Here is a 9,835-nt window from a genome sequence, read left to right as displayed (position 1 = left end):
TTCCCCCCCCCCCCGCGCTGAGATAGTGTGAAAAGGGGGCCCCGTTCCCACTCCATTCCAGGCAGTGCCAGCGAGGCCCGCGGAGGAGCGCGGAGTCGGGGCGCCGCCGCCATTTTTTGGCTCATCACAAGACGGGTAGGCTCTGCCCGGTCTCGCGCCCACAAACCACGTCTGCCCCCTTGTCGTAGAGGGTGGCCCCTTTTTATTTTGATTTTGAGTACATGTGTTGGCGGCGCCGTCTGTAAAGTAAAACTGTGTAAGTGTTGCCGTGTGCTCGCGTAGTCGGTCGTAGATCTGCATTGTGTTTCTTTTGTTGCAATTGCTTTTGGTGCATAATTGTTGTGTTTCTTTTACATTTGCTTTTGGTGTATAATTGTTGTAATTGTATATGTGTGCTTTCCGTTTGCCACGGAATAAATGTGAATTATGTTGAACTGTTTTTCCCGTTTCGCTTCGTCTTTTCTTTAATTGAATCTCCATCTTACTTCACGTAAAGGGTTGGTCGTAGGCTAAATACGCCCAATAATTAATCGGAACCGTCGAGGTTGATGATAACACCGCTCGGTTATCCCGATAGTACGGAATGGGTCGCTTAAAGTGGCCCGTGTCTGAAGTCGACCTGCGGCGAGGTGCGATTGCCCGGTCTACCCTCCGTGTGGGTACTTAGGTAGGTCGAATTTGGCGAACAACCCTATCCCACGTGGGGGGCCGATTGGCACGATCGGGGTGAGGCCGAAAGGCCCACCCGTGACTAGTTCCCAGCGTTAGTCCGAGAGGGTCACGACGGAATTGTCCGTCCGGTGGGCGACGTGCCGCGATTCGAGTTACGTGGCCGCTCGCACGCCGGCGGGCGCGAATTCGCAAATATTATATATATATATATATATATATATATATATATATATATATATATATATACATATATCCCGGAGATTTACCTCCATTGATGTTGCATCTTTCCAACTCCTTATCTTACATGTTACATTAGTTCTTTATTGTTTGTATCCTTTATGACATCCTTAAAAAAACAGTAAGTTTCCTGTTTGGAATGATTCATTGCCAGACAGAAAGACAGAGTAAAAATATTATCTGACTCCTCTCTGCGAAAGCACAATCAGGTCAAGTTTGTTTTCCCATTCACGTTCAAAATATAACATTCAATTGAAATGAAGTTGTTCCTCGATCATAAACTGATGTTTGTAGGCAGACGGGCAGGCAGACAAAATGAACCAGTTGTTTAACCCTGCTCTTTGCTTCACATGCATGGGTTAGCAATGTGCACTCTTTGCTTCACGTTGATGTTGTTCCCCGTTTTTGTTTCAAATGAAATAGAGAGTTCAACAAAGATCTTTAAACAAACAATATGTGGTTCGCAATGCAATCTAAGCAGCCTTCTGTATCCCTTTTCCTCAGTTCTTGAGATTACCTCTGTAAAGACCTTTTGTTAAGTCGGGTCTAACAGCTTCGCAGTCATCCCACTAAAAGTGATCAAATACAATCTTTCATCATTGTCATTATAGTAAACCTGATTATACAAAGATAAGCCATTCTGAGAAAGTGGCACTGCTTTAGTAGAAACAGAATGTAAAGGTAGCCTGCACACCCCAATCCAACCTGTTTGTGCGGAGAGTCGATAAGAGGGGCATTTGACAAAACGATTAATGGCTTTAGCTTGGTTTGTTATTTTTCAAGTTTTGCCATTGTGATCACGTTAATCTCCTTCGATTAATGGACGGCTGGCCGGATGGTCTAGACTCGAGACTCTAGAGGTATGCATACTAGCCTGGGTTCGAATCTCTGCCCAGCTATAAACGACCATTCTGGTGTTTCACAGGCATGGACACTAAACTGGGATCACATCTGCGGCATTCGTTGGTGAACGTTAAAGATCCCATGGTGTCCTTCGCAAAGATTAGGCAACCCATCACCGGCATGCTGAACAAATTCCAAAATTCCTGCCCTCACCAGCATGGGGCACTGCATCAGCAGCACAGCCATGCTCCCAACAATGATGCAAATGAGCAAGCATAAGCTGCACACAAAATGATGATGACGATGATGATTAATGGATGTGTCCAAGGTCGAACATGAGCCCAAGTCATAAAAAAAGAGAAAAAAGCCGAGTTACTCCACATCCCACAGAGCCGAGATGGTGTCTGGCTTCACAATTCCGAGTTACTCCACATCCCAAAGAGCCCAGATAATGTCCGGCCTCATGATGCAGAGTTACTCCACATCCCACAGAGTACCAGATGATGTCCGGCCTCATGATGCATATTTACTCCACATCCCAGAGTACCAGATGATGTACGGCCTCATGATGCAGAGTTACTCCATATCCCACAGAGCCCAGATGATGTCCGGCCTCATGATGTAGAGTTACTCCACATCCCACAGAACGCAGATGATGTCTGGCCTCATTATGCAGAGTAACTTTCCGACTCTCTGGAAAATCCTCTATATCTCTTTGCTGATGACTCCACCCTCTGCAGTACCATCAGTAATCCCTCAGACCAGCAAGCACCAGCTTCTTCGCTCATTGCAGATCTGGATAAAATCACAAACTGGTCCAACACGTGGAACATGTCTTTCAATCCGGACAAATCTCACACTCTCACAATGTCTCTTCGAAAGGACCGTTTAGAAAACCCCCCATCCACTTTCTCAACAATCCTCTGGAAGAATTCCTTTCTGTCAAGCTTCTGGGTCTCCACTGTCTGCCATGATCTTTCCTTGGAAAGCCACATTTCAAACCTGGCCTCCAAAGCCAGTTGCCGACTGGGAATCCTCCATCGTGCAAAGTCCTTCCTCGGCCCACCTAAGCTCCTGACCACATACAAAGCTTTCATCCACAGTCTGATGGAGTACTGCTCTCCCCTCTGGGCTGGTTCTCCTGCCTCTCACCTTTCTCGGCTTCACGCAGTGGAAACTAAGGCATTTTGGATCATTGGTATCTGCAGCATGAGGCCGAGTCTTTGGGCCAATCAATCTCTCACCGCAGGCAGGTCGGTGGTCTTTCTGTTTTCTGCCATCTCCTCTGGTCTCGCATCCCTGCTCTGTCTGCAATTTGTCACCACCATATTTCCGCAGGGTGCTCAAAGTCTGCCAACAACCCCCTTCTGGTAAACTACCAAAATCGCGAAGCACTGCTCAACTTCACTCTTTCATTCCTCTTCTTTCCCCGCCTTTGGAATAAACTCTCTCACTCTGTTCAATCCCATTCTTCCCTCCAAGCCTTCGAAATGGCTGTTCACCACCACCTCTTATCGTCCCCCATCCAAATCCTCGATCTTTTCTACCCCCGTTAATCCACCCCAAACCCACCTCCTTCAAATTCACTGCTTTCCTTCTTGAAAGTCCCTGTAGTGTCCATCTTGAATGGCCCATGTTCCCCTCCCCACCCCATCGTTCTCCCATCCACAGATCTCCTAATGTCTCTGTTCCCCACCGTTTTGTCCTTCCCATGACCCTCTTGTCTCATGCCCCCCTTGCTGTGCATTGTGTATTACCTCTCATATGAGCCTTGACAAGGTATACCAAAAAAAAGAGAAACACCCCCCCCACCCCGCAGCCTTGATAAATAAGGACACGGGCGGGGTCTGCGAGCGGAAAATTTGATTGGTTGTGATGACCTAAAATGCCGTAATATTTTGTCCAAGTACGGATAAACAGAAGGGTTTTGAAAGTACCAAAAAGGTGATTTATGTTCTTTCAGAGTTCAAGTGTGTAATGAAATTTAAATAAAATAAAGACTTTAAAGGCTGGAGAAAAAAAATTCCAGAAGTTTACTGCCATTTACACAGTGTCTTTTACACCACCTTATTTAACACGTTACATGAGTTCTTCGTGCCCATTATGATGTCCTTAAAAACAGGAAGTTTCCTGTTTGGAATGATTTTCAATTTCGTTTGACAGACAGGGAGATAGAGTTCAAAAAAAAAAATTATCTCACTCCCCTCTGCGCATGCACAATGGAGACAAATTCAAAGCCAAAGTACTGCTAAACTATAGATTTGTCTGATTAGTTTTCCAAATTTAACATTCAACTTAAAGGAAGTTGTTCCTCGATCGAAAACTGATGTTTGCAGACAGATGGACGGACAAAGTGAATCAATTGCTTTAACCCACTTTTCACTCTGCACATGCAAGGAAAAGCAGCGTCACGTGACGTGCCAAACGTCGAGGTGTCAACGGTCACGCAATTGTGCGAACGTCACACGACGTGCCAAACGTCACACCAGTACAACTAGGTGGGTACGCAGGCAGTGTTCATAGTTAGTAACCAGGGATGGTCAGGACAAGCCAATGGACGAGATGGTCAAGAGCAGAATCCTGAGTGAAGGAAGATGGAGGAGGAAATTTGTTAATTTAAAAAAAAAAAATTGTGAATTCGTTAATTTATTCGTGTTCACAACAAAAGGTGTATTCACCTTCATGAGGAAGCACACTTCAACCCAAAGTCGCCACACTTTTTGGAAACAGCACCGGAAGGTGTGTGTGTGTGCATGTGCATGCGCGCACGCACACATGCTGCAGAGCTATAGAACGGCCTCAATTTTATCAGGTCAGATAACATGAAAGATGACATGAAAGCTCATAAAGATTCCAGATCAGGAATATAAAAAGGCTCGTTGAAAACTCCAACATGACACACACTCCCACCCACACTCACACACAAGAATGTGGATCGGGAGCAGAAACCGGTCTATCGTGACTGCATTCCCGAGTGATGGCTTCTGACCTTCAACTTCACTTCGGCTATGAGAAACGTTTTAATCAGTAACCTGGATCAAATGTGGGATCGGGATCACACACACGTTTATAAAGGCTTTACGATGTGTTCTTTATGCAAGGGATAATTGGCTCATCTTCATCATGGAAAAGCCAGATATAAACATTGGGTGAAAGGGCCGCCATCTTGAAGAACAGGAGTTCTGGCGCTTTATTTCTAAAAGTCATGTGCAGTACTTTACTGTACTCTCACAAAGCATTCACAAGGAATCTGCTTCTTACTTTATACGGCAAAGGTAGCCAAATGAGCCTTTCTGGCCTCCAATGTATGTGGTTCCTCTCTCATGCCGGATAAACACTGACGGGAGCAACCCGTTGTATCCTGTGCTTCACACATCATGTCCGCAGGAAAGCCTCCTCAAGGGAATATGTCATTGTGTGTCCATCAAATGATCGGCTGTTTCTCCACCTGAAGCCAAGAGTGCAGTTTTTACATCCACATGAGGTGTTCATTGGAACTGGATGGACAAGGTAAAGAGATTCCATGCAGCACATCATCTCGTACTCCTGGAGCCAGTAAGCGGCCATGTTACATTGCTACACGTCCATGAATGGTCCCCCAATGAGTGACATTCAGATTCTCACATTTGCGATACAGAATTATACGGTAAAAGTTATTGTACTCAGCATGGATAACAAGGGATGTTCCACAAGGGGATAATAGGAGAGCTAAACAAATATGGAGTGCACACACACAACCCTCTCTCACACTCTCCAAAAACTAGAACATCTAAAGGAGAATGCAAGAGCTGGCTCCATCTTGGAACTCATTCCTGTCCACATCAGCAAAACGCACAGACAGACAGACAAACCTGTTTTTCCCACGCAGCTTTGGCCCAAGACAAGGACGCGCAAACGACCATGATGTGGAACGAGTCCTGACATGATGCAGGACACAGGTAATGCTGGAACGGGATGGGTAGGGACACACGAAAAACAGACGGATGACTTTCTGGCACCGAGAAAACACACAAACAGCAGGAAAAAAACTTTAGAGTTGGGGGTGGGTGGGTGGGTGGGTGCACGGTGGGAAGGGGGTATTTAGTGCGCAGGCCGAGCGGTCCATTTTAGGGAGATATCTGTGCAGTCTCGAGGGAATCGGGGAGGGTGGAGAGCGAAACGATGGCTGGGGATTGGAGGTTTGTTGGAAATCGGAAGCTTTGGGAGAAACAATAAGATAAACACGTGCTGGTTATTATACAGAAATGAAAATACTTTCGAAAGATTTTCTGCTTCACAACTGGCACACGAGTGTGTGTACTTTGGCGTGCTTGGTGGCATCACTACGGCCCATTAATGGAGGCCAGGTTCTTTGATCACAGGGGGCTTAAACCCCAATGATTGTATAAATGCTGTTACAATACGAATTATAAAACCCAAAATATAAAGTTTGCCTTTACACGATTCAATTTCATGATGGAGGATGGAAGGGAGCATTTGGAATTTGGCCAACATGCTGCGCCCAAGGCCTACAGACTACAGTATTACGAGAACACTCCTCATGGGATGATTTGCAACCACTAGAGGGAAGCTCATCCATCTTGTGGCACAGAGCAAGGATTCATTACCAGTCACACAGGCACAGGCTGGTCATTACAGGTCGGGCAGGTTGGTCATTACCAGTCACACAGGTTAGTTATTGAGGTTGCTCATTACCAGTCACACAGGTTGCTCATTACGAGTCACACAGGTTAGTTATTAATGTTACTCATTACCAGTTGCACAGGTTGTGCATTGCCAGTCATACAGGTGAGTTATTAAGGTTGTCATTACCAGTGATACAGATGGCTCATTAACAGTTGCACAGTATAATTATTAAGGTTGTCATTACCATTGGAACAAATCCATCATTACCAGTCTCACAGGTTGGTTTCACTTTGTAAACCATAAGATTTAGGAAACCCCCTATAATAGCCTCTCAAAACCAATGTATACAAATTCAAATCCTCCCTTAAAAGTGGAACTCTTTTTTTTTTTTCCCTGACTCTGCCATCTCGTGTTTTTATCTCCAGGCCTTCAAAGCTCTGCTGGGCACCACAAGGACCTCATAGCCTCTGCTATTGCTATTTCGGAGTTGTTCTAACATACTCACACCCTGTCCCCTTTCAACTGCGGGCCCTCTCCTCAAGATGTGGTGCATCTGTGCTTTTCCATGCACCTGTTTCCCCTTTGGTCCATCTTGCCCGACGACTCTTTGTCCGACTTTAGCTCTTCCATGAACCTCAACGCCGATGTGTTACAAGAATGAAAACACTTCATAGCTGTGCCGGATTGTACGTGTACCCGATTTGTGCTACATCAGGTTATAGGTATGCCTGGTGTCAGCTAAATGGTTTGAGTGGTGGGCTTGGGATCCAAAATGGTTAGGGTGGTGGGCTTGGGATCATAGGATCCTGAGTTCAAATCCCACTCAGCTGTTTAATTAATACCAGGTGGGGTTGACTCTGCCCGTCATCCTTCTGAGGTCGGCAAAATGAGTGCCAGCTTGCTGATATCCTGTGTCGGAGTGGCGACCTGTCCGGGATTGTGCCCAATAGCCAAGGAGACTGCTTAGGCTGCACCAACGCTCTGCAGAGTATTGTCCCAATAGATGGATGGATGGGTTATAGTTGCCCTGTCATAGTTTTAAGCATGTAAAGTTAAAGATTTCAAATCTTTGCTCTGTATTCTGAATGAGGAACACCACTGCTCATTGCTCACTGGTTTAACATATTCTGATTAGATGATCAACATTCTGGTGAACAAAACACATTACATCCCCTTGCAGTCATTTTTTATATTTTGGGTTATGTAATACCAACCTTGTTAATTTGCGTTGGGAGGACAAGATGGCCTCGAGGTACGCACACTCGCCTCCAAGCAGTTCAGCCTGGGTTCGAATCCTGACCCAGCAATTCAACAATGTGTGTCCATCCCTCGGATGGATGTTAAATGGTAGTCCCATCTGCCAGCAGTCGTTGGTGGCCATTAACGATCCCACGATGTACTTCACGAAGAGTCGGTGAACTATCGCCGGCACCATGATCAAATTCCTGCCTTAACCATGCAGAAGAGGGCACTACATCATCAACAGGAGAGCCACGTACTCAGCCAATGATGCTACCCCACGGCCTGGTCCTGCATACAAATGAAGAACTTGTGTTTAGGACAGTCTGGAGATTTGATTAGTATATATACACACACACACACACACACACACACACACACACACACACACACACACACACACACACACACACACACACACACACACACACAATAGACACTTAACTGTACTCAAACCAGGCCGCAGGTTGAAGCTTCCTTTAATGTATTGTTGTGTATTCCAGCAACTTCCATAACTCTTGATGCAAAGGAGGAACTATAAATTGGTCTATTTCACATCCCTGCAAGACAAAGACCTCCTTCAACCCGTGTTAATGCACTCGCCCCATTTACCAAATGCGGGTTGGCAAGCGATCAGCCATAGGAATCGAACCTACACTGGCCAGTGGAGAAGGAAGCGAGTCTTTAACCATGCAAACCACCATCTCCAGACCCTTTGTGCAAATATCCAGAGCTATAAAACAAAATTCAGAGAGCAACACCTGTAGCTACAACTCACGCAGGTGATCTCACAATAAATGCAGTTTGTTCAGAGTAGGGGGTCTCGTGCGATGTTGGCTGCATTATGCAGCACACCGTCCTTCCAACGATGTGAAGCTGGCCATCCTACCCACACTCTGTGGATGTAAATAGGTGGTTGCGCTAGCATCAGCCCCAATCTAAGATGGAATGCAATATGGTGTGTGTTTACTGTCGGAAATGGATGATGACGGCGTGTTCAAAATGAAGGCCAAATATCCTGTCGGTATCAACATGATTTTTGAAAATGGGAATTATTTTTGCACTTGGTTGAATGGAAGTGTTGACACACAATAGCGTTCCTCTGGTAGAGCTGCACCTCATATCGGTCAGTTTTGAACGGTAGATTGAGGTTGCATGAGGGATGGGAAGGAAGACGGTTTGAGTAAAAGTAGAGCGAACAAGATCGAGAGGGAGATAGGGACGAGCAGGGAGGGCTATTTAGTAACTCGGCGCTTTCCCATGACTCTGTGACCCTCCCCATTTTTGGCAAGCTTGTCCTTTTTAACTCTTACATTCAGCTTTTTCAGACGTATCTCCCTAACATTTATGTAAACAAATGAGAAAGACAAAGGGCCCACTGAAGAACAGAGTATTTTTGGACGGTCCTCGTTGAGATCTGATATTGATCAGTTTTGACCCAGCAATGCCCCCAGCTGTGTTTAGAAAAGGCCAATGCACACTTGGATAAACAAAGAAAGTTTTTAACAGTCGGACGGTGACGAGCAAAGGCTGGTTATTTGATCGTGCATCTCTGGTCCGTCACAGCCAAGAGAGGACGCTCACGCATCACTGGACGGATTGCAGAACGACTGCATTCCTTTGCATTGGCAATCACACGGAAGGGATGTGCAAATTCGTTTTGTTTTTTTTTCATCCAAACAGAAGGGCTGGCAGGATGCCCAAGAAAAAGTATACACATTTGTCTCTGAACAGTTGAGCCTGAGTTTCAATCTCGACCCAGCTACAAGCTACCACCCTGGTGTTTCAGAGGCAGAGTGAGGGTCAGCCATCACTCGGATGCACGTTAAACAGGCATCCCACCTGCCGGCATTAGGTGGACGTCAATGATGCCACGTCTCCTTTAGAAACAAATTTTTAAATTCCTGCCCTAACCCACAGGGGGCACTGCATCAGCGGCACAGCCATGCTCCGAGTAACATTCCAACCCGCAACTACAGGCTACAAACAAAATGAAATGAATGGTCCGAGCAGAACGAAGATTTTAAAGGGCCTCCATAATAAGAGGAGCGATGTTGGATTGTAGAAAAACGTGCACAAAAAACACAAGATGACGATATGTTGTACAAAGCACGTCCGTACAGCCAGGCTCGGATGCACAATGTGATGAGTGACGGTACATCATGGGGTGAAATGGGACAGGAGCTTAATGTACAAGAGGAAACGGTGATCACGACGC

The 9,835-nt window shown here is 45.8% G+C and overlaps 1 protein-coding gene across 2 annotated transcripts in view; it reads right to left on the bottom strand.

The window, feature by feature from the left end:
* LOC147010211 (uncharacterized) overlaps positions 1–9,693 on the bottom strand; it is a 37,022-nt gene extending 27,329 nt beyond the window's left edge. The window contains exons 1-3 of one of the 2 annotated variants that reach the window (XM_085860759.1): positions 8,063–9,693; positions 7,593–7,908; positions 5,604–5,696 (exon numbers count right to left, since the gene is read on the bottom strand). In XM_085860759.1, the coding sequence (XP_085716885.1) occupies positions 5,604–5,676 (73 nt within the window). In that variant the 5' untranslated portion in view covers positions 5,677–5,696; positions 7,593–7,908; positions 8,063–9,693. Of the gene's footprint in view, positions 1–5,603; positions 5,697–7,592 lie in introns of both variants that reach the window. The other variant, XM_085860760.1, reaches the window with a different exon arrangement.
* Between the last annotated feature and the right edge of the window lie 142 nt (positions 9,694–9,835).

The sequence above is a fragment of the Eptatretus burgeri genome, chromosome 17, assembly GCF_056783735.1.
Source record: "Eptatretus burgeri isolate ZD-2024b chromosome 17, Ebu_testis_v1, whole genome shotgun sequence".
In the NCBI taxonomy this organism is placed as follows: domain Eukaryota; kingdom Metazoa; phylum Chordata; class Myxini; order Myxiniformes; family Myxinidae; genus Eptatretus; species Eptatretus burgeri.
This window is presented reverse-complemented; position numbering and strand designations above follow the sequence as displayed.